Below are 26,420 nucleotides of genomic sequence, written 5' to 3'. Positions count from 1 at the left end.
TATCTTAGATTTTTTTAATGTGTTTGTTTTAACCAAATTTGTCTCTTTAACAGGAACGATACTATGTGTTTGGATCATTTTGAGGAGCGCTATCAACGCCAAGATCGTGGGATCGATGAATTGGGAAAGCAAGAACTGACAAAATGTAAAAATGCGTACATTGAATGCAATGTAAGTCGCTTTGGATAAAATCATCTGCCAAATGTAAATGTATTAATTTATAAAGGAATAGTATTTTTTATCAGAATGAATTACAAACCAGACAGTTTTTTAACATTAAGGTTGATTTGATATATACAATGTTGAATTTTTGTATTTTCAATTAAAACATTACTTGAGGAATGTTTCTTTGTTTAATCTTGTTTGAAACGCAGTAGAGATTTATCATGGTAAGATGTTATAGCATTGGAGTATAACAAGAAATTGTTTTATTCAATTGTATGTGTGACAACAATGGCTTTACTGTAGCGATTCCCGGCGAAAGCAAGAACTGACAAAAATGTTTTTTTTAAATTAAAAATGGTATTGAATGCAGTGTAAGTCGCATTGGATAAAAGTGTCTGCCAAATACATAAATGTAATGGAATTGATATATTACAATTTCAATAAATATTCAAATAAATTTGTAGTCACTTGATTTTTGGGGGAAAAAAATAAAATAATATATATAAATTGTTTTAAATTTCATTCACAGTGCCATTTTAGTATTTAAGTATTTACATTAAATAAACATTAAATACACTGGGTGTGTGAGATTAATCACCATAAAGTGTTAAATGTACACTTATGAGTAATACATTTCTCAACACCTTGAGTGACTAAAAAGAAACACTAACACAGTGTTTGTATAACGAACACTTTCGTCAGTGTTGTTTTAACACTAGCAAAGATGGACCTGTATGTTCACCCGGAAAGTGATAATTTTAACACCCGTAGTAATGAATCTCCCAACATGTTTTTTGCTGTGTACTTAGTTACTGATCTTGCGTTATAAGTAAATTAATGTATAACAGGTGGCTTTGTATATAAGAGCAAATTCTCATGTTACCCCATAAGTTGTGTAGAATCCCTGCTATAAACAATCCAAGAGCATCTTTCCAGTCCAGCCGATGAATTGGCCGAAGAGGTCAGCTGGGCGGAAATCTGTTGAGACAATTAAAAACGTTCTACTTTGTTTAGTGCCCCAATGTCCTCCAACAAGGGGAAATTTATTTTTGTACATTTTTCTTGGATTGCACCATCCTACAATGTCTATGTTTATGCATGTATCTAAGTAATATGGCTCTTAATCTAATTTATTATAGGTCTTAATACTTCAAGTGACTTAATTTATTCAGACTAAATGCACGTCATTATTATTGCTCACTTCTGTTTAGACAGAGGGACTGTCATACAATCATAAAAAAAAAGGATAACGACCATTTAGTGCATTATACAATTGAAAACCTTGGCTTAAGGTTTAAACCTGTTTTGTTCCTTTTGTCTAAATAAATAAATAAGCAAACAAACAAACAAACAAATAAATAAATAAATAAATAAATCTGAAATAGACAACAGAGTGTTGGTGTGAAAACATTACTATCTGCAGAAATTATTATGGGTATTTATACTTTTTTTGTGGCATTTTCTGTTAGTCCTAAACAGAAAATATTAAAAGACGTCACAATCAACATTGAGGTCTTTCAAAGTTGTCTTTATTTATATTAAGTAAACTAAAACATTGCCTATCTAAATGTTTGTTTACAGTAATACAATTACATGGTCAATAAGTTATGAAAACAATAACAATATTAAACTTTATTTAAGTTATACAAGGTTAACTCATTTCAAGTCAGGTTAATTTAATATAAGTTGAAATAACTTACCTAGTCAAGCTGATTGTACTTAAACAATTTAAAGCAGCACAGAACCTAGGTTAGGAGGTGTGCTCTTTGATACTAATCTTTCATTTGAAAGCCACATTTCTATAGCATCTGTAAAACCACATTTTTCCAGTTTAAAAATATTTCTAAATTATGACATATGCTCTCAATGATAAATGCAGAAAAGGAAGTTAATGTATTTATGTACTCAAGGATTACTGTAGTGTTCTACTGGGTGGTTGTCCTGCCCACTTAATAAACAAACTCCAGCTGGTCCAAAACGCAGCAGCTAGTGTTCTTATTAGAACCAGGAAATATGAACATAATCTTGCTAATTACTTACAAAGCACAACATAGTTTAGCTCATCAGCTCTTAACACACTATTGTCCTTCACGTGTTATAAAAAAAAAACTCACAATTCGGGCCAGCTACACATTGAACCTGACATACACATTATACATAATCAATTTATATTATTCAAATCAGATAAATGGTTTTTAGGCTGCATAAATTAGGTCAACCGGGACACGTCCTATAACACCCGATGTAGGGGAGTGCGGGGCTCAACCTAACACAGGCTTAGTGTAACACGCATGGTTTAAAACATTCCACACATCACAGGATGATGAAACTTTGTGCATTTACTGGTTGCCATAACATTATTTAGAGAAAAAATTGTGCCAAAATAAAAACATTATTTGAAAGATATCACTGAACATATATTTAACCATAGCAAAAGTAAATTTCTTAAGTTTATTTTTCAGTAAATTTTTTGTCTTTTTGTGTTTAAGATATTACGCTGTGCCTTGTTTGCTTAAAGGGTTAGTTCACCCAAAAATTAAATTGATGTCATTAATGACTCATTTAATGACCCTAATGTCGTTCCATACCTGTAAGACCTTCGTTCATCTTTAGACACAGTTTAAGATAGTTTATATTTTAGTCCCAGAGCATAATGCAGTCAATGCCCACTTCACAGTCCATGTCCAGAAAGCTAATAAGAACATCATCAAAGTAGTCCATATGTGACATCAGTTGGTTGATTAGAGTCTCTTGAAGCATCGAAAATACATTTTGGTCCAAAAATATCAAAAACTACGATTTTATTCAGCATTGTTTTCTCCTCCATGTGCCTTCAAAAAGAATCAAACGGTTAATGAATCAGTGAATCGATCAATGATTAGGGTCATCCGAATCATTGATTATTTGTTGGTACATTGAGATTTGGGATCAGACTCGGACATGTAATGTTATGGGCCAGGGCTCGCAAAGCCCAATGCCCCGTGGCTGCCCGTTGGCAGGCCGGTGAATCTTGAATAGTGAAATGACATTTCTTTCTTGATCTACGTTGTTCATTCTCTTGACTTGATATTTGAAGGGTGGGCACACACGTATGTGTGTGTGGTTTGTGCTTATATCCACCGATTGGGTGGGCCAAGTATACAAAACATATATTCCAATCAATCGTGGGTGGATGAGAAATAAATTATTGTGTTTTTTTGATAAAGACATTTAAGAGCCCTGTGAGAGAATCATTCCGGTTGCCATTTTCAATACAATCCCTCCCTCATGTGAACTGACTGGAGAGCAGAAGCTCATTAAATATGCAAATCTTATCCAATCCTAACCATATACTTCCAAGTCTACAGTGCATGCTAGATGGCCAAAAGTTTGCCCATCAAAACCGAGTGTTCAGGAGCGCCTCAAAACCAGTGTAGAAAATAGCCTATAATTTATTCATTATGAAGTTTTTGAATGTAAAAACCACACAAATGTCATTAGTTGACCTCAGACAACAGTTCAGACCACAGATGGGGTGCGTAACACTGCGTTACAATGAGCCCATTTTAGAACTACACTATTATATTCTATACTTTTATGAGTTATTTTGAGAAACCATAAGAAAGGGTGAATAATGACTCAGAGTCAATGTTCAGAAATGATTCATTATTATATGCTGTATAGCTGTACTTAGCTATGTGTGTTGTCCAGCTCAAAAATGTGTATATTTTTAATTACAAAAAATGCTATTATTTTATTTTTAAAAGTTAGCAATTGTTAATAAAACCACATAATTGTACTAGATGTGTGAAATTAATGTGGGAAAAAATAAATACTCGGCAGTAGATTTACACAAACTGAGAAAGTCAAAAAGCTCTCCCCTACTTGTTATGTTGTAAGAAGAATGCATATACGCGGTTTTATCTTTACCCCAAGGTAACCGTAGCCAGCCGGATCCGGTCCATGCTTAGATCAGATGGTGGACCTGTGCCTAGAGCCCTAGACACTTCCACAACACAGCCCTGGATGTCAGCACGGTGTCTACTAGACAATACCTGTGGAGGCCTCATTTACATGACAGCCATCGGCACAGATCCTCAGCAAAGACCACAATAAACAGACAGGTCCTCCGCGCAGACTTGTGGCGAAGCCTAAACCATAATCACGCCACATTTTTTTTTGTTGGCCAGAGGAGAACTGGTCCGGTTTCAAAGCCTGCTTTCACCTTAGGTTTTTTTTCTCCATTCTATCACCTCAAGGATTTTGGGTTCCTTGCCAATTTTGCCTCTGGCTTGCGTAGTTGGGGACATTATTAATCACTATTGATCTGACCATACATAAGATGTTGTAAGAGAACTGAACTAAGTTGGAGGATGACATCATTTTTTGTAGAACTGCTTTATAAATGAAATGTATAATGATCTTTACAACGGAACTAATCCACTCTGAATCCACTCTGAACTGACTTTAGCCAAACAGAAACTGAAATGCATAATTGTTCTGCTATCACTGTTAAGCTGTTTTATAACAATCTGTATTGTCTAAGGCACCAAAGGTGACTCGACTATAACAACACCTACACAAACACAAAGACAATACACAGCAAGGAAATGAGGACTAAAATCACTAAAACTGTGAGCAAAATACACTGGATAATGAGCAACTAAACGAGATACAGGTGTACATAATCAGTTACTATGGCAACAAATGAGCGGGACCATGGCAACCAGGAACAAAACACAGGAAAAAACAAGGTTATACACACTAAAAGTTCATAAAACTGAATATAATTTTAGTAGGTGCCAATTCTGCAATTTTTATATGGCTAATTTAGCTTTTGATTATGGTACAATTAAGTTAATGAAGCCAAAAAACATAATTCTATAGTATCTTTTTTTCAGTCCTACTCTTTATAAACAAAAGTAGAAATATCAACCACAATATGTAGGGGAAAAAGAAAAAAATAGATAATAGGAAAACAAAATTGAGAGACTTAGCTGGATCAGGTTATCAGGGCTGATGCTGTCTTAAGGAAAAAATGTCAATATAAAGTGCTCTTGTGGGCCTTTGTTCACAGGATTACCTTAACATGTGTTTGTTCCAGTGGTATGAAATTTTTGATGAGTCACAGTAGGCCTATTTCTATAGAGAAAAAGTCTAGCTGGACCTCTGAAGTGCTTAATGTACTTCATAACCACTTAAACTTAAACCACAATATATTTCTGTGGCAGCTATGTTTAGATATGTGTGAGAGGAGTCATACTGAATGCCCTGGTCTGACCCTAATGGAATGAATCAGTCTACAGTGAACCCTTGTATTGCTGGGCCACATTACAGGACAGGGAAAGAGGAGAGCCTGTGTGATCTCATGACCCTGCCACAGGAGGAGGAGGAGGAGGCTGAGATCTTCTCAAAACATTCCAGCAACACACACACAGCAAAGCCTTTCTGGACAGCTGGACAGGACATATACCAGGAAGATAAATGCAAAATATGGATGTGGAAGCAACCAGAGCCTGCTTAAAGATAACAGCAGAGTTCTACAAAGATTTGTTTCAAAGCTTTTTGTTGCGGTTGTTGTTTTAATGTATAGAAACTGGATTACAATAAGTAGCTAAAATAATTGCAATTAAAATTAAAATTACAAAAGTTTTAAGAACTGAATGTTGGTTAGGGATTCCTCTCCTTTTAACTGATCAATTTACATGAATATCCAGTTGTTTGTGATTTACTGGATATTTATTTATTTATCTACTTGATAAATGATTTTAGAGCTTGGCAATACTAAACAAATTCTATTCTATTCTATTCTATTCTATTCTATTCTATTCTATTCTATTCTATTCTATTCTATTCTATTCTATTCTATTCTATTCTATAAAAATGCCCATTAAGTTATACGATTGTATTTTATTTTCCACATCTACAAATTACACTTTTTAAAATTAGGCTACCTCATACACTGAGATTTTTCATGACAGTGGGAACACGTCAATAATTAAAATAAGAAACATCTTGATTTTCAGTCATTTTGTCTTATTTTAAGTAATCTAAGGGCCCCCTAATGAGCCCCGGCTGGAACCAATGTTTTATGGGGTTCATTAGTGCCCTCTTATGGTTAAACGACCACTTCTTGTGCTTACTGATATGGGCAAAATTTGTATATCAACAAAATGTCATATAGGGTAGGTCTAAGTGTCATGATTATGTTCTGGTGTAAGAAACTGCAGACTGCCCCAACCTAGATTCCACTCCAAAATAAATCATATTCAATTCCCAAAATTGCTTATAGAGAAGAAGAAAGTCAAAAGTTATGGTGTTTGATCATTTGGGGTGTTCAAATCCTGAGCAAATGGTCATCAATTGTAGAATGGGAACAGATGTGGGAACTGAGAGCAGTCTCAGACAATGGGGTGTCTGAACTTCATTAACATACTGACCACAGCTGTTACAACAGGAGTAATTTTATTGACGTTATGGGTGGTACGTTGTAACAGGATGATAGATTTGAGTTTAGGATGTTCGGGTTCATTCAACCAAAAGGGCTTCATGCACTTTGTCACTGCTACGCTGCAAAAAAACGTTTTCATTGAGATATTCAAAGTTTTCAACAATTGTTCTTAAAATGGGCTTATTCTGGGCTGTTTTCCCAAAAGCATCGTATGCCTAAATTGATCGTAGAGACCATTAGTAGCAATTGTTCTCCGGTCAACCTATGATGCTTTTGGGACACAGCCATGCTTAGTGTCTTTGGGTTTTCCCTGTTAATGTATGTTCGCTGTTATTTATTGTATAAGCCATCAGTTCTTGTTATTCTTTGTTCTGTGTCATAGTTGTGTTGGGTCTCTTTGAATCGCCTGGTGTTCATTAAAGTCTCCTTGTTTCTGTCATTTTGCGTTACGCATCTTTAGTGTTACACTACACAGCCCTGTGACAGTATAAAGCCATTTAAAGAGACATTTCATTTATTTTCCTCCCACCCCAATTGTAGTTGTTCTCAACTATTTGACTCCAAGGCAAGGCCTTCCTATCTAAACGTTTCCATGTCCTAGGAATAAATTTAATCCTAAAGCCGACCCAAAACCTGCCCAAACAGAATGATTCCCACAAAGGGCCATAACATTATTTTTTGAGTTTATTTCATGGATTTTATTTATTATTTTAAATCATATTTGAATGATTATATGTAGTTTAAATATAATATGTATAAATACATGTATTAATATTTAATCTGCATTTTATTCCTTTTCAGTTATTTAATTATACCATTATCGCTCTTTTTGCAGTCCTTAATTTGCCAGGTATTCATATATACACTGTAAAAATGTTTTGTTGGTTTAACTTAAAAAATTAAGTAAACCTTAATTTTAAGGCCCATTAATTTCCAGAGATATAGGGATCTCAATGTGGCACCATGAGTTAATTGGTAACTATTTTCATATATTTTATATAATGGTCTTATAGTTTCTGAACAACAAATAAACTAGAAATGTATCTATTTTTTAAGATACATTTCTTTTAGATACACAATTGAACATTGCTATTGAAAATTGCTGTCTGAGTACCCTTAAATCCTATTTTTCCCATACTGTGCCTGCAACTCTAAAAGCATTAAATATCTCAGTATACTTCTATATTCTCATTCTTAATAAAATGTTCTTTTGTAACCTTAATTTTAAAGGCCCTATATATGGTTCAGTCCTATGGGCATAATGTGACCATGCTCAAATTATTGAATATTTATCAGTTCAGTTAGAGAACAGACACTAGCCTACAATTAAAAACTGAACGTGTCTGTTCAATATGTGATTTAGCTGCTGAGGCAGTCTCACAGCCCAAAACGCTGCAGGAGACACATTGTCAGTCATGGATGAGCTCGTGATGAGAGTTGAGGTAAACTCTTCCGCGGCATTCACAGCACATGTGTTTGAGTCTGGCACATTTTCAGTTCATGCCTTTGAAAGCTTAACTTTCATAGGAATTAGTTTGAGAAGTTGAAAGACTTACTTTGCTGCGAGCTGAGTGCTGTGAGTGCGATCTCCCATCCCCCACGCGAGTTGAAAACATGCGGAAATGGCTCCCTCTGCTGGCTGTTGTCTTTAGCCTCGATATTTGCGTCATATATATATATATATATATATATATATATATATATATATATACATATATATATATATATATATATATATATATATATATATATATATATATATATATATAAACCCACTCCAGGGTTTCTACTGATACAAAACCATATGCTAATCGCTGAAGTAACCCTTTAAGTGAATAACAGTTTAATATGAAAAAGTAGTGAAGTATCCCTTTAAAGCACTGCTAATAAGCTAACATTATATATATCAGGTAAAAAATTAGCATATTTAATCTGACCAATAAAAGAAAAGTGTTTTTAATGCAAATAAAGTCAACCTTCAAATAATTATGCAGGGTATTCTCACAAAAATGAGTATAAATAGTACGAGTGTGCAATGTCGTGGAATGTATACGCCAAAACTCATTTTGGCATGTCTATGGCACGCTGTTTTTCGTGTGCATATGATACGCATTTTATGGCATATTATACATACGAACCCCCCACCCCACCACCCTAAACCTACCTAAGCGCGTGTCATATATACGCCCCACTACCCTAAACCTACCTAAGCGCGTGTCATATATACGCCCCACTACCCTAAACCTACCTAAGCGCGTGTCATATATACGCCATAAAGTGCGTATCATATGCACGCGAAAAACAGCGTATCATATGCACACTAAAATGAGTTTTGGCGTATACATTCCACGATATTGCACACTCATACTATTTATACGCATTTATGTGTGATCGGGTTGAATTATGTTCAGTTATGCACTCAATACTTGGTCGGGAATCCTTTTGCAGAAATGACTGCTTCAATGCGGCGTGGCAAGGAGGCAATCAGCCTGTGGCACTGCTGAGGTGTTATGGAGGCCCAGGATGCTTTGATAGCGGCCTTAAGTTCATCCAGAGTGTTGGGTCCTGCGTCTCTCAACTTTCTCTTCTCAATATCCCACAGATTCTCTATGGGGTTGAGGTCAGGAGAGTTGGCAGGCCAATTGAGCACAGTAATACCATGGTCAGTAAACCATTTACCAGTGGTTTTGGCACTGTGAGCAGGTGCCAGGTTGTGCTGAAAAACTAAATCTTCATATCCATAAAGCTCTTCAGCAGATGGAAGCATGAAGTGCTCCAAAATCTCCTGATAGCTAGCTGCATTGACCCTGCCCTTGATAAAACACAGTGGACCAACACCAGCAGCTGACATGGCACCCCAGACCATCTCTGACTGTGGGTACTTGACACTGGACTTCAGGCATTTTGGCATTTCCTTCTCCCCAGTCTTCCTCCAGACTCTGGCACCTTGATTTCCGAATGCAAAATTAGCTTTCATCCGAAAAAAGTACTTTGGACCACTTTGCAACAGTCCAGTGCTGCTCTGTAGCCCAAAGCCTATTCGTTCAGAAATTTCTTTCTGTGTCTTGCCCTCTTGCTTAAGGGTGTCAATGATGGCCTTCTGGACAGGGTCGGGTCGGCAGTCTTACCCATGATTGCGGTTTTGAGTAATGAACCAGGCTGGGAGTTTTTAAAAGCCTCAGGAATCTTTTGCAGGTGTTTAGAGTTAATTAGTTGATTCAGATGATTAGGTTAATAGCTTGTTTAGAAAACCTTTTCATGATATGCTAATTTTTTGAGATAGGAATTTTGGGTTTTCATGAGCTGTATGCCAAAATCATCAGTATTAAAACAATAAAAGACCTGAAATATTTCAGTTGGTGTGCAATGAATCTAAAATATGAAAGTTTAATTTTTATCATTACATTATGGAAAATAATGAACTTTATCACAATATGCTATTTTTTTGAGAAGGACCTGTAAATATATCATTCATATATGATTAAGCTGAAGCCCAATACTTACATTTAAAAGTACGATTTCTCACGAAACATTCCTTGCATGCAATAAATTCTGGGAAAGGCTAGGCTGCAAAGGATCCATCTGTTGTATCCTTCATTGTTTGTTGGGGAGCATCAAAATAAAGTGTTAGTAGATATTAAGCAGACAGTCTACTAATAATCCAATGACTTGTAACTGACATGTAGTTGCTCATGTAGAATGTCCAAAGTGGAACATCGAAATAAAGTGTTACAATGTATTTAGGATGAAGTGTTTTTCAAATTAATAAAGGCCTATATTTGGCACCCCCAGTAGATTCCTTAAGATTGATGTTGCTCATTCCCATGTGACTGACTTGCAGACTGCTTTGAGGATTGGCAATGCTTGGATGATCCAACTACTCAAGTGAAGATAAACCATCTAATACATAATTTCAGGGCACAAAAAAAATCTAATTTTATAATTATCCAGAGCTCCAAAGTATATGAAGGTAATTCCCAAACCATAAATACAAATATATCCTTATTTTATTAACATTCAATTACCATCCAAACAACACCACATTCAAGTTATTTTATGTCAAATGGAAGTTACAGATTGACTTTTTACAATTCATCTGACATTTATATTTCTTATTCTTATTAATATTTTGGGTTGCTGGGTTCCCTGAATGATTCCATAGCATTTTTCGAGCTTTGAAAGAAATCCACTTTCAAAGGAGACCTAATCTGGGACATGTTCGTTCAAATCCTGAATTACTAATCTGTACAAAGCAGACTTTTACTTTCCCCATGCAGTATTTTAGAAAGGATTAAGGCTGAGAAAAGGTGATAGAGTTTGAAACAGTAAACGCTGGATTCAGGCTACACACCTGCACAGGTTAAACAAAACAGGCACGGAAAAGAAATCCTTTGAATTGGCAAACATGACACCTGATCCGTAGATCATCAGCCAGTCTGACTAAATGAGCTCTTGTAGACTGCTCCACCTGAAAAACGACATGTCAGTAACGTGATGCCTTACTTATATAATGCGTCTCTCCAGTATGGGGCTGATACAGGACTGAAGAGGATGCTCAAATACACCTGCTCCATCATACATTAGATACAACAATACAGTTACTAGAGGTGCAACGGTTAGTCTAAACTACAAAACTGAATTTTAGACTAAAACTAAGAGGAAAACAAAGATAAGTGGAGTAGAGACGACACAATCAAGCGGATCAGGGGCATTTATGAGAGGAGCATTTAGCCCTACAGACACTGATCCACAGCACCGGGAGGCAAGATGCCAGTCCAGATACCGGACGACACCGATTTCTTATCTTTCCGAGATCAATGTGAAAGTCAGGATGGCTGGGTCGCCCGTTTTAATAAAGGAGGAGTGACGGTATGGTGTCGAGACGAGGAATGCAAAACTGTGCAGAAACTCAAGGCAAGTGCGTTGCAATGCGGATACTAGTTTGTTTACACTCTTGGCTTTCAGTCCAAACTGGCATCCGCGTCAAAAATGCGACTAACTCTAGTATATTTTGCGATATTAGGCTACATATCATACGTTGAATAGTCATTGTTTGTAATAATAAAAAAAAATATTTCTGTGCAAATCGCTTTACCTTTCTCTGCTTTATTAAACAAACCGTTGGATTCCTTCTTCACGAATGCAGTGTAGTATGGTAGCTAGGCTATGGCAAGCTGTTTTAACATGTAGGCCTATTCTTTAGAATTTATGTTACTTTTACTTTTTTTTTTTTTTTAATAGGCCCACTAATCTATTAAATAAGTCACGAGTAGGTCCAATTATTTATTGAATACCAGTACCTACTTTGTTTCTAGTCACAATTTGGACATGTCTGCCATTGAATTCAAATCTGTGATCAATTTCGAATCTGTGCTTCAGATATTCACTATAGCCTATTATAATAATAATTAGAAATGTTTCTCGCGCAGCAATTATCATATTAGAGTGATTTCTGAAGGATCATGTCATGTGGCACTGAAGACTGGAGTAATGATGCTAAAAATTCAGCTTTGTCATCATGGGGAATAAATTACAATTTGAAATAGACATAATCATTTTACACATTATTAGGGTACAGGGCTAAAGGCACAGAAAACTGCACACTTTTCAACACTCCAATTGTGTATAATTTCAGAAAAATTAAATATATAAAATAAAATATATAATTAAAATTTAATATAATATATATATATATATATATATAAAATTTAATAATATATATATATATATATATATATATATATATATATATATATATATATATATATATATATATATATATATATATATACCTGCAAACATACAATCATTAAAATATGCTCATTTAAAAAAATACAACATTTATGAAAGCCATATTAAATTAATACATTTTTTACATTAGTGACAAATAAATATGTAATTTTATATATGATATGATTAATATAATAGTTTTTAGTGATGGTTTCATTATAAATATGATGATTATATCTAAAGTGGACATGCAACTTAATATATCCCATTTCTCTTCTGAATCTAACCATTTTAAATCAACAAATGGATTAGTCAGCCAGATATTTACAATCATGTTTATTATTATGAGTGCCTTTTACGGCAAATACCATTAAGACTGTTGCTTTGATTAACTTATACCAAACTGAAAATCATTAACAAGACCTGCCTTAAAATATATTGAATAATTGTATCGATTCTCCATTCCTACATACATTTTCAATTTTACATTGCTGTCTGCGATAGCCTCAAAGATCAGCCAAATTTCCCCGTGTATCATAAAAAACGGTTCTATGGTTTAAAATAATTATCCCGGTGAAACAGCCTACTGTTTTTACTATATTTGATCAGATAAATGCAGCCTTTGTGAGCATAAGAAAATTATTTCAAAATATAGAAAAAAAAATCTTACCATCCCCAAACTTTTGAATGAGACGAGTGTATATTATATTAATATTTTTGTTGCTGTAAAAAAAGCTAATTTTTGATGATGTGGTTCAATTTGAATCAAGTAAACTGTCTGTCAAACATATGTGAAAGGCTTAAATTGCTACAGCAGTATATCAATGTGTGCTGTGCAAAAACACTTACATGTAAACGGACATTACATATAAACAACAGTATATCTTATAAGCTTCTGAACAGTAGCTTTCCTCACAGACTCCAGAGCCTTTCCAGAGAAAATCTTAAGAGAAACAAACAGAGATATGGTTATGGGCCATTTGCCCAGGGGAAACTCAGCGTACAGTGAAGCAGGCCAGGCCTGACTGCTTCATGATCCACAGTCTCTGAGATGAAAGAATGGTCTCTCAGGAACAGACTGCACCCATGAGATGCGCTGAAAAATTAAGAGTGGAAAACTGTGGTAACAGCAGGCTCAGATGAGGAAACCTGAGCCCCTCCTGCTGTCTTACCAGAGGTTGGCCTTTTTTCAGGTTTTTTTTTTTTTTTTTTGTGTAAAAGAACTTCTGTTGACCTCTCTGACAATCGCTAAAAGCTGTCCCAATGTGAGGACCTATGCATGAGGGCCGTTTCAGCAACTTTTCAGGCAGCTGTGGGGAAATTATTTAGACCCGTTACGGCTGCAAAAATGAGAGGAGATGACAGACCTTCTTCAATAATTCACGCAGCTCTCCGGGGCACTGATGCGTTCTTTTCATGAATAATTGAGCTTTGTAGGCTTTGACGACATTCCATTCATAGAGACTAAATAAAACTTGTTCCAAGGAACCCAATGGAAATGAGGAGGGACTGATCAAGCTGGGGTTGTAGGGGGTTGGGAATAAATTATTAAATGATGGCAGGGTAGAGATGATTGAGTTACATGGTTACTTGCGTCGCAGAGTCATACAATATCTGCTCACATTGCATTTGATGTATTCATGCTTACCTGACCCTCCTCCCAACCCAAGCAGAGTTAAAGGATAAGGTGTCTACAGTATACCTGGAAAAAAACGGTTTCACTCGACACAGTCTACATGTAAGCTTGAAATACAAGGCAGGCCAACATGTTTAAATTTAAAGCTCCACTGTATCTCTTTCTACTGAAGATCCGTTTTACTCACTATTTGCTGTGTCAACTTTTACTCTTTGTGAGCTGACCTGGCTGAGTCACGCAGAACGCAGGGCTTTTAAAGATAAGGAAATGAAAAGCTCTATGTATAAATGGTAGCTTGCCTTTGTCAGCACAGTGAAATTCTTTCATTTTTCATCTGCCCGGCAACAGAATGCATTCAAAATCTGTCAGCACTTTATCACTGTAGCACCACAGGGGAAGCTACAGGAGATTGTTCACTGCTGAACACACTTTTTTGAACTTTGTATTCAACGGCTATGGAAAATTTCTTACGATTTGAAAGAGTCAATAAGCCGGTGTCTGTTTTTCCTCTTAGATGAGAATCGTGTGCAAGGACGTGACTGCAGAGACTCTCTACGACGTCTTGCACGACACAAGCTACCGGAAAAAATGGGACACCAACATGATCGACACTTTCGATATTGGAAGGCTTACAGTTAATGCAGATGTAGGATATTATTCATGTGAGTCGCTCCTTTGTCTCTGTGTTTGAACTCAGCACCAGTAGACTTTTAATAAACGTGTTTGTGTTTACGATCAGTACAATGCTTGTAATGGGTTGGCTGCAGTACTTTTAATAAAAAATAACTAACAGTTAAACTGCAAGGATGGATTTCATTGGGCTATATGGTCAAATGACTCTAATGCCGTGCTCTTCGATACACTGTGCATGGATATCATCAATAATGTAGATCATTTTCAGCAACAATACAAGAGGAAACAAGTGCAAAATAATAATATTAACACCGCAATTCTTAAAAAATGAAAAATAACATCTTATATATTACAAGTGTTAGACTTATTGTCTGCCATATGAAATAATTATGCATTGGTTCAAGTTCAAGACTCTAAATCTTGTCCTTGTTTTCACAGGGAAATGTCCAAGTCCATTGAAGAACAGAGACTTTGTCACCATGCGCTCATGGCTCCCGCTTGGCAATGACTATCTGATAATCAACTACTCTGTCAAACACCCGGTATGTCTGTGTTTGGTCTGGATTGTTAGGTCTGTAGAAGCTCTGATTTTATTAAATATTTTGGCACAGCCGACAATATAGTCCAGCACAGTATGTAGGTATGTAGGTCAGCCTTCCAGGTCCTCAGTCGCTTGAAACAGAAGAGGCCAGATCAGTGACAAAAGTATCAAGCACACTGTCGGGTGACCGAATCCCCATATTGTGATGAATTACATGTCTTACGTCAACAGGGTTGTGTCTTCCTTTATTTTCTCTAAGCAAAATCTGCACAAGAAATAAATCGTTTAATTATGATTGGTTAGTCATGTGTATACTGGATGCCGACCGTTGCCATGCTGTATATCCTTTGATCCGGGTAATTCTGGTGCTGTCTTATGTCTCAGTCATCAATTTGTTGTCAAAATGACCTCTATCGATTTTAGTATTAACTGCAGTATTGTTGCAATGCTTGCTTGTCTTATTGCTAGATTGCTTGATTGTTTTGTATATAGTAGCAGATTAATTTCCAACGGCTGGAATATACTACACAACTTTTAAAATCTAAACAGAACACTACTGCTGAGTAGACTTTGTAAATGTTTACAGACAAAAGGCCTGCTCACACAAAGGATGGTCGCTATAACGATATGATTCTAAAAAGAACAAAACTGTGGAATCACTTTCACAAAAAAAGAAATTCAGTCCATTTTTTGAAAATCCATTTGAAAATCCATTCCGCTTTAAAGAGCTTAGAATTATTTAAAAAGCGTAGAAAGAAAGAGTTTTACCGTATGTTGTTCCAAACTTGTTGATCTTCAGAACACAAATGAAAATATTTTTGATGAAATCTGAGAGCTTTCTGTGCTCTCCAAAGACAGCTGTGCAACTGATTATAAAGAGATTGTAAAGCGCTTGAGCTTCTGCAAGAGCCAATGAGGTTTGTTTTCGTGCATCAAGAAGGTTCGGTTGAGCTTCTGTTCCGGTTGGCTGATCAATGTTTAAATGGGAATAATAGTCTAAATTAAATCTGTTCATCATATAAAGCGATCGTGTATCTTCAGAAAATTTGGACTAAACCGCTCAGTTCCTATGGATTAGTTTTACGATCTCTTTATGAACTTTTGAAAGTATCAAAGTGGTTGCACACCTGTCAACGGAAGGACAGAAATCGTATTTGAATTGTTGATATTTTAACATATTGAGTGATTTTCATATGGATACATATTGATTTGAACAGATTTTAATTTGTGTTCCAAATATCTAGCGAAGTCGAAAAGCCAATATTTATGCTAATATTTATGCTTATGCGAGGGTCAGCGTACAGTGTGCGAGAGTTAAAAATTTTGTACATTGGTACACAGGTTGCACATTGCGGTATTTGCAGTATTTACATGGCTTGTAACTTTTTGAAAGAAATTGCTCAAAACTGCGCATGCATCTAACATTATAAAAGTATAAATTTGGGCATAAATGAGGTATAATTTGGACCTAACGGGTTTAGAATGATATGAGGGTGATTAATTAATGACAGAATTTTAATTTCAAGGATGAACTATCCCTTTAAATCAACAGAGGTCATACTGTAACTGCAGTGTGTAATTATAATAAACAGAACTATAAAGATAACTATATATCTGTCATTATTTTTATTGTTCATCAGCTGGAAAAAAATCATTCTGAAAGTGATTCTAACATTGTTTTTTTTAGCTGTGCCTTTATCATTGTATTTGTGATGAGGACTCTGCTATTCTACATTTCACATGCACCTATTCATTTGGTGCATATATTAAACCATATAATAAACCACATGTTGGACTTTTATATCAAGTGGTGATGATTGGAGAGCCAAATGACATCCAGCCCGACCCTTCTGGAAACCATGGGTGGAGGGTTATGGGTAGGATTAGGGTGTGGTTGAACCTTCTAGCTCCACCTATTACTCCCAAATTACATCCAGAGAGGGGGATCTGGACTGCACGCTTCACCCATGGCTCTGTAGTCAGTGAGCAGCCTCTGGTTTATTTTGCAGTAATGACAGAGTACTCAGTACCTCAGCTGTTAAGGCCAAATAGTGGTCAGAGTGTTTGTATTTTATCCATTCTTCAAAATTGAAACATTCCCATGAAACTAAATTCTCATTGTTGCTATATTTTTCAGGAATACCCACCAAAGAAGGATTATGTCAGAGCTGTGTCGTTACTCACTGGGTACTTGATCCAATCCAATGGAGCAAACTGCTGTACTCTATATTACTTGACGCAGGTGGATCCTCGAGGTGAACATTTCTAGTTCAGTATCATTTATGGAAAATAAATAAAGGTTTCGCTTTTAAACATTAGTACGCTGGAGTCACAGTGACAGCTCGCCTCTCCCTCGGTGGAAAAGTACACCACGGACATGCTTGTTTACTTGACACTTACACTGTTTACAGTTTCAGGCCTGTAGAGTTGTTGCCTCATACAAGAACGTCATGTTTCATCATGACGTTGTCTGGCAAAAATGCTTGTGTTTAGATTGAAAGTGTATTTCCTGTAATGTCTTGAAGTCTTGGCCATCTCCATTTTTCTTCTCTATTCAAGTATGCTCATGTGCTGTGAGTGGGGAGCCAGGAAGCCTTTGAAACTCCTACTTACACATATTTTATGAATTTGCTGATGTCATCTTTTCCATGCTGCTCCGAGCGATGGCTTTGATTATTAATGTCTTCCGTTGCTGTGATGCACCAGCTGTTTGTGACCTGTGGGACAGACACTTAGATTCAGTTTATTGCAGTTGTTCAGTAGACCGCAGGGACAGAATCACAAAATTAAAGTGTATGCTATGTCCATGAAAGGGGTTTATGACAGCCGGGATGCTGCTGTGTATTTAGGCGACACAAAAAGCATTCAGGGGTGCACACTTTTTATAACATTAATGGTGAAATTTGTTTTCACAGCAGAATATATTCTTTATTTCTTTTCAGGATCTTTACCCAAGTGGGTAGTGAACAGAGTCTCACAGTTTGTGGCACCAAAGGTAAGAGTTAAGTGCATGGAAAGATAATATTTTCCTTTAATGTATTTTTGAATATCATTTCTTTTTTTTTTTAAAGAATTATATAAACAGTACCATTGAAAACTTTGGGGTTGATAGGATGTGTTAATGTTTTTAAAATAAGTCTCTTATGCTCTTATACTGTAAAAAAGTAATATTGTGAAATATCATTGCAATATTGGTCAATAGTGTACAGCTCTTTTTTTTTTTTTGCGTTTTGGGATCTTATTAACTCTGGTGCTGTTCGTTTAGGGGTTGCATTGGTTGTCTTCCCGGTCATAAGTGACCGGACACCTAAAAATTAAACTTCCTCCACCCCAGTAAAACCAAAGCAATTTATTTTTCTTTAATAATATTTTTTATTTTTTATTTTGTATTTTGAGATGATTTGATGGTATTTTTTATGTCTATTTTTGCCATTTAAACTTAAAAAAAAAAAAAAAAATTGTATTGCAGTATTTTTTTAAATATTTGAAGACAGATTAGCGCCCTCTTCTGGAATTATTTAAGAAATTATGCAATCATGGTTGTAATCCACTAGAGGTCTCTAAGGAGGGGCTTGTTCACTTTTCACCCTGGTTCATACACATTTAATATATATATATATATATATATATATATATATATATATATATATATATATATATATATATATATATATATATATATATATATATATATATATATATATATATATATTTTTTTTTTTTTAGATGGATTTGAAATACTATTTTAATATTTTAAAAAATGTTAGATATGGTGATTTTTTATTTTATTTTTTGTTTTTCTTTCTGTGAATTTGTGTTTTTGCAGATGTCCTATTAATTTCCTATGGTGGTCATTTTTGACCGAAGAGCACAAGTGGGAGTATTTTTTTTACAACCACTTAGCATGCTCGAATCATGCCTTCAATTGTTTTGTGTGTTTACATACCTAATGTTAGAAAAGTCCCGAAGTTTCATATCATTCTGACGAGGATGTGATTTTTAATAATTCAAAATGTGGTTCATATGTTCAGTTTTTCATGTGTGTGTGTGTGTGTGTGTGTGTGTGTGTGTGTGTGTATAAGTGTGCGTGTGTGTGTGGATGTATCAATATCACACTCTTGATGTTTTACAGTGTCATCCCTATAGGCCTACTGCTGTGTACTTTTTTTGTACCTTTCAGCATTGTGGCCGATTTGTAGATTGTACACACAAATATTCTGCACATTTTTATGTTTTTGCAGATTTCCCATTTATTTCCTATGGGGGTAATTTTTTAACTGAAGAGCACAAGTGGAAGTAATTTTTTTCGACCACTTCGCATGCCCAAATCATGCCCTCATTTTTTTGTGTGTGTTTACATACCTAATGCTAGAAAAGTCACCAAGTTTTATAATTTTCCAATGAAGCTGTGATTTTTAAAAATTCATAGGTTCAGTTTTTCATAGGTGCGTGTGTGTGTGTGTGTGTGTGTATACGTGTGCGTGTGTGTGAATGTGTCGATCACACTCTTGATGTTTTAGAGTGTCTCCCCTTTACTGCTGTGTACTTTTTTTCAGCATTGTGGCCGTTTTGTAGATTATACAGACCAATATTCAGAGAATTTTTGTGTTTTTGCCGATTTCCCATTTATATCCTTTGGTCGGTTATGACCGAAGACAATGAATGCTGCTTTTTTTTTTATGACCAATTAGCTTGCTCGAATCATGACCCCATTTTTTTTGTGTGTGTTTACATACCTAATGCTAAAAAAGTCACCAAGTTTTATATCATTCTGATGAAGCTGTGATTTTTAAAATTTGAAAACAGATTTTTTTTTTCGGTCAGAAATGACCGAAGAGCACCAGAGGGTTAATGTTTTTGAAACATGCTCACCAAGGCTGCTTTTTAAAAAACAAATACAGTACAAACTGTGAAATATTACTACAATTAATTATTATTAATATTAAAACATTTTACACATTGATTAATTTACATTGAATATAATTTACAATCAAAGTTATTGTGCTGATTTTTTGGAAGACTCAACAGGCTCATTTTGGCAATAACAAATTTCAGTTTTCCTCTGCTGCCCTCTGGTGGTTGGTGGTTGCACATCACACTAATAGCCACATACAATTATGTTTAAAAATAATAAAATGCTTGGTCCAGATCTTTCAACTTTTTTTCCTCACAGGCCATGAAAAAGATTTACAAAGCCTGCATAAAGTACCCAGAGTGGAAGCGGAAACACGACCCAAATCTGAAGCCGTGGAGGTACCCGGAGCAGAACGCGCTGCCCTGCATCAGTGTAGCTGACCTGACAGTGCAGAGAGCAGATTCTCTGGAGAACATCGATGAGAGCTGTGTGAGTGAGGAGAAGGCCCAGCATCACAGTGATGATGATGAGACCTAAGCAAACTCTTACAGGGACTCTCCTTGTGTTCTGTGTGCATGTGGAAGTGAGTGTGTCTCATTCTCTGTTGAGGATGGTTCCCTTGCATTTATTCTATAAACCATACACTCCTTTCTTTGGATTGAACAACATAACAATGTAGTGTTTTGCAGAGATTTAAAAGCCTCCAATCTAGCTGGTTGTATTAGACATGTTTAACTGATACTTTTTATAGTGTATGATAAACTCATTCAGTGTAAAAGTCTTACACGGTATCAATAAATACTCTGAAAATAAGTTTTCAGCTCACAATATGAATTCATTGTATCATTGTAACCACTGTCATTTTATTAGCTTACTTATACACTCTTAAAGGGATAGTTCACCCAAAAATGAAAATTCTGTTATTAATTACTCACCCTCATGTCGTTCCAAACCCGTAACAAAAATGAAGATATTTTTGATGAAACCGAGAACTTTCAAGGCCCAAATAGGAAAGACAGCATTAAAACAGTTCTGACTACAGTAGTTCAACCTTAGTTTTATGAAGCGATGAGAATACTTTTTGTGTGCAAAAAACAATAAAAAATAATAACTTAAAGGTCCCGTTCTTTGCGGTTCCATCTTTCAAACTTTAGTTAGTGTGTAATGTTGCTGTTAGAGCATAATTAATACCTGAAAAATTATAAAGCTCAAAGTTCAATTACAAGCGAGATATTTTATTTAACAGAAGTTCCCTTTCTAAGCCAACAGCGAACGGCCGGTTTGGACTACAGCAGGAAGTGCAGGGATGTAATGACGTCACTAGAACCGTTTGTTGACTAACCCTCCGCCCACAAGAACACGCAAAAAAGGGGGCGTGGTCTTGTTGCTCTCCCACGTGAGGTAGACAAGGGGGTAATCTAGCACTCGGAAAGCGTTCCACCCATAGGGGCGGCCATTGCTAACCAAACCATCACCTGCTGTTAGCATCCCATTGACTCCTATTCATTTTTGAGTCACTTTTTAACGGTTAATAACTTTACATCTGAGGCGTTTAAAGACTCCATTTGTCCATTTTTTATTTCTAAAGAAACACGACAATGCATAAAAGGCTCCGTTACCTTGTATCTTACACTATCGCCCCGCAGAAGCTGTTTTTGTAAAAATAGGCTAACGATTGCGTCATAACCAACGCGACTCTGTCGCACAGTTGAGAAATTACCGTATAGACCTGAGGAGACGTTCGCAGGCAATCTTTTACTGTCTATGAGACAGTCGGGGGGACGTGGAAACATAAAGTCTGATAAAGTCAAGGGAGAAGAATGGGGAGAAGCCCACAGTGAGCCAAAAGCAACGGGAAAAATATTTAAACAACGTGATTCAGATTTCACTTTCCACAACTACTAGAAGACCTACAGCTGTCAGACAGGAGGCTTACGTCACATCTACGTCGTCAAGCTCAGTCTGAGCCTGCGCAGTTCGCTCAGCCATCAGGAAGTGAGTGCTCCTTTACTGACATCACATTCCGCCCGTTGAAGTCAATGGGATAGCTCTGTCCATTTCTTTTACTGTCTATGGGAGAAGAGCGCTCATTCAGCGCTTGCATCTCCCCGTTATGGTAAGAGGCGGGACCTTTCCGGGCAAAGTGCGCTAAGCTGCTGTCCAATCACAACATGGGAAGCGCTGGCCCAATCAGAACTCGTTACGTATTTCTGAAGGAGGGACTTCATAGAACAAGGAAATCATCAGGCCGTTTTTAGGACAGAGAAAACAGCGGTGTACAGATAAGTAAATTGTGTAAAAAATACTGTGTTTTTTTACACGCGAAACATGAACTCATGTTATATTGCACACTGTAAACATAATCAAAGATTCGAAAACATGCGAAGAATGGGACCTTTAATAATTTCTTCTAGTCCGTGTCTTACCATTGGCTGATGCTACGGCATCCCAGATATATGGCAGAACAACTCGTGCACATGAGTTTTGTCGCTCAAGCAAACAGCATCGGCCAATGGTAAGACACCATTCTGGAAGCGCTGCACTTTTCACACTAAATGTTGAATAAAGTCATTATTAGGGCCCAAGCACTGATGATGTGAGGACCCTTTTGGAATCAAGATGTTGGGTCTGGGAACTCACCATTGGCAGAGCTCAATCTGAGGGGTCTTTTTATTGAATCAAAAATTGGCCTATCATTGGCCTATTTATCCTATGGTTGTCTTTCAAATTCCCGCTGCACACAATAGGAAAGCACTACAACCGACTAGAGCAACGTCAAGCGGAGCAAGTTGATGATAGATTAAACTTTCGCCAGATCTGTTTGGCAAAACTTCGAACACATCTTCCCTTCTTAAGAAAGATTTCAGTGCCGTTCTTTGTTCTTTTCTCAAAGAAAAGTCATGGCCAAAGCTGATTCGAAAGGCCGTCCTTCGCCATCTTCTTTCTTTACAAGTTGCATGTGGAACTGCCGCAGCTCTGCCGTCATAATGTTAAGCCCGCCAACCAACTTTATACACGATGTGATTGGCCTGACCAGAGTTTGGTGGTTTTTCCAGTTGGCATGTCTATGGAGAGTTGCTAGACAACACTGGCTGTAAATTAGACTTGCTGCCGCAAGGGTGCGTCTAGATTTCTTGGCTATATTGAAATTGCTCGGCATATTCTTCTTCTTCTCTGAAATTAATTGCATTTTTGAGGGCCTAAACATCCTCGAAACCTCATGAAACTTTGCACACCCGTCAGAAGTGGTGAAAATTTAAGTCTGATATGGGTTTTAAAATTAGGTGTGGCAAAATGGCTCTAAAGCGCCACCAACAAAATTTAAATTAAGCATTGTTCGTGCTATGTTTCACATATGAAATTTGGTTCACACATGCCCAATACCTACAAAAGAGCCCCTATAAGAAAACCTGAAAACCCAACAGGATGAGATATTTTAAATTTTCACCTCAAAATGTTTGCAGTTTTTGCAATTTCCATTACTTTAACGAACTCCTCCTAGAGATTTAATCAGATCAACATCATATTTGTTTAGTCTAATCGGTAACACTTTATTTTAAGGTTCAGTTGCTTATTAGCATGCATATTACTAGGATATTGCTTGTTTATTAGTACTTATAAAGCACATATTAATGCTTTATTCTGCATGACCTCATTTTACATCCCTAAATCCTACCCAGTACCTAAACTTAAATGCTACTAAAACTATTAATAACCAGTAAATTAGGAGTTTATTGAGGCAAAAGTCATTGTTAATATTGAATATGTGTTCCTCATACTAAAGTATTACCGTCTAATCTTAAAGCCTTGGTGATGTTTAATTGTGAAGATCGTGAGTTTTCGGCCTGACAAAGTCTGATGTTTCGCCATGAAACAGGAAGCTGTTGTCACATGTTTGATAAGAGTCCTGACCTAAAGACATCTACATGACAAGATTCAATTATAGTAATAGCGCCACCCACTGGCAACACCAGTTGTTACGTGTTTAACATTGATGCTAAAATATGCAATTGAGTACAAAACATGCTAGAAACATTCTAAAACAGAAATAAAAAGGTTATTTATTGTCGCCTTTAGCTTGGCTTGCTGAGTTGGGGACAATACAATTATGATTCAAGTTATTCAACTAAATATACAAATACAATTAATTAATTAGGTCTTATTTAATTCTATAAACTATAATACTGATCTGCCAACATTGTCGCTAGTTGATACATTAAAATAAGCTGATAACATCACTGTTTTCTCCAGAACGACTGTACAGCTGAATCAAATTTTGTTGAAATATTGTCCTGTTTAACACTGTGAAGCCGCTTTGAAACAATTGTCATTGTAAACGTGCTATATAAATAAAGTTGATTGATTGATTGATTGATTGATTGATTGATTGATTGATTGATAGAAACACTTAGCTGAGTGTTGAAGCAGGCTATTATTGTCATGAAACAGGAAGTCGTTGTAACTCAAGACTACAATGTCCAATGTGCTTCAAAATTCCCGTTTAAAAAGTGCTCTGGCCTGAAGACATCTAAACACCAAAATTGAGTTAGTTATAGCACCACCTGCTGGCAGCAGGAAGAGTGGCAAATACAAATGACTGGCATAGTCCTCCTCTTTTTATACTTAAATGCATTATTCCCAACATTCTCCAGCTTTTCCTAAAGCCACCGGGTAGTGGTGGCACGGGTGCGAGGGCCCTTTCATTGCTGTTTGCAGCTTTAATTTTGTTTGTTCAGAGAGCTTCATGAAAGATTTCAGGATTTTCAGGATTTCATCAAAACAATCTTTATTTGTGTTGCGAAGATGAACAAAGGTCTTATGGGTTTGGATCAACATGAGGGTGAGTAATTGATGACAGAATTAACATTTTTGGTTGAACTATCCCTTTAAAAATAATGGTTATTTATTGGCATCTATGGTTCCATGAAGAATGTTTAACATCTATGGAACCTTTCCATTCCACAAAAGTGGAAAATGTTCTTAGTTCACAAAAGAAAAAAAAAACTTGTTCTTTTAAGAATTGTCTAATGGAAGGTTCTTTGGGGAACCCAAAAGGGTAATCTATGTCATCACTGCGCAGCCCCCTTTTTGGAACCTTTGGAGCACAGCTTATTCTGTCTAGCACTTATATAACTTATAAAACACAATTTCCCTGCCTTGCATTCTGAGATGAGGATTTCCCGTGTGAGGTGGCAAATAGCAAGGACTTCCTTAAACGTTCCTTAAAGTGACATGTTTGAATTTTACTGCCTTGAAAAGACCTTAGGGGCTGCAGATATCTGTTCTGTTTAGTATATTTATCTCTGTGCGTGTGTTTGACAGAATACTTTAAAACTTTAGAATAAAAAGTTTGTATTTCTAAAACTGTTTTATTTATTTATTATTATTTATTTGTATAAACACTACTATAGAAATCTGCATTATTTTGACCAAGTGACTATTTACTGTTATACATCCCAGCTTTAAAGATTTCAAGTAAAAATGCTTTACTCCTCCTCTTTTTTTTTTTTTTTTTTTTGGCAATGAGGAAAGTTTATTCAAAACGGTATCCTTTTTCTTCATCCATAAATGTACAGCTGGGGACCACTCCTCAAAACCTCTATTGTCTCAGACACTTCCTGCTTCCCATTTGAAACAGTTCCTGCCTACATCAATCAGATTGGGCTGTAGGGGAGAAAAGGAAACTTCATAAGTGAACCCTCTGGCTTTCTCTCACAACAAAAGTTCTATTGCTTTTGCTGCAACGATCAAGCCTTTCTTCACATCATCTTCACTTTAAACCTAAAAACACACCCTTACTCTGACCTTTCAATGACATCATTAATATATAACCATATGAGATTTTTTTAGGATGCTGGAAACATTTGATATATACAGTACTGTGCAAAAAATCTTATGCTTTTATTTTCGCCCCCAAAATTGGTTTTAAGTCAATTATTTATATTTTGCCAGTGTGTCAGGAAATATAAGTTTTTACATTTCCAAACATTTAGCCATCAATTGTAATAACACAGTGGGATTTTTGTATGCACAAGGAGTCTCACAAAAGCCGGTGTGTTCCACTAGGAGATCTGATCTCACCATCATCGAGTCTGTCAGTGATTACATGAAGAAAAGAAAAAACAGACTAAATCCAGAAGAACTGTGGCCATGTCTTCAAGATGCTTCATCATTCAATTACAGACCGCTGTTGAACAGATACTATTGTTGAACTACTGTATGCATGAGTTTTTTTTTTTTTTTTAAATAAAAAAAAGACTAAAGACTAAATCTGTTTTTAATCAAATAGGCCTAATTAAATGTTTAAAGGAAATTTAATTTCTATGAGTTCACAATGTTTTACTACAATAAAACGGTTGATTTTTGTAAGGGTTGTTGGTCAAACCAGAGATAATTAGCCTAAGGACAGCAATTGTTGATGATTCATCGA

The 26,420-nt window shown here is 36.0% G+C and overlaps 1 protein-coding gene across 1 annotated transcript; it reads left to right on the top strand.

Moving 5' to 3' along the window:
- Positions 1–11,011: 11,011 nt before the first annotated feature.
- Positions 11,012–25,252, top strand: stard15 (StAR-related lipid transfer (START) domain containing 15). Its single transcript, XM_067457796.1, has 6 exons — positions 11,012–11,509; positions 14,476–14,623; positions 15,033–15,136; positions 17,273–17,390; positions 18,078–18,130; positions 20,309–25,252. Exons 1-6 carry the CDS (start codon positions 11,363–11,365, stop codon positions 20,525–20,527), a joined length of 789 nt encoding a protein of 262 aa, XP_067313897.1. The 5' UTR covers positions 11,012–11,362; the 3' UTR covers positions 20,528–25,252.
- The last annotated feature ends 1,168 nt before the right edge of the window (positions 25,253–26,420 follow it).

Source organism: Pseudorasbora parva, chromosome 11 (assembly GCF_024679245.1).
Source record: "Pseudorasbora parva isolate DD20220531a chromosome 11, ASM2467924v1, whole genome shotgun sequence".
Classification (NCBI taxonomy): Eukaryota; Metazoa; Chordata; class Actinopteri; order Cypriniformes; family Gobionidae; genus Pseudorasbora; species Pseudorasbora parva.
The sequence above is the reverse complement of the archived record's forward strand: the minus strand, read 5'-3'. Positions and strand labels throughout refer to the sequence as shown.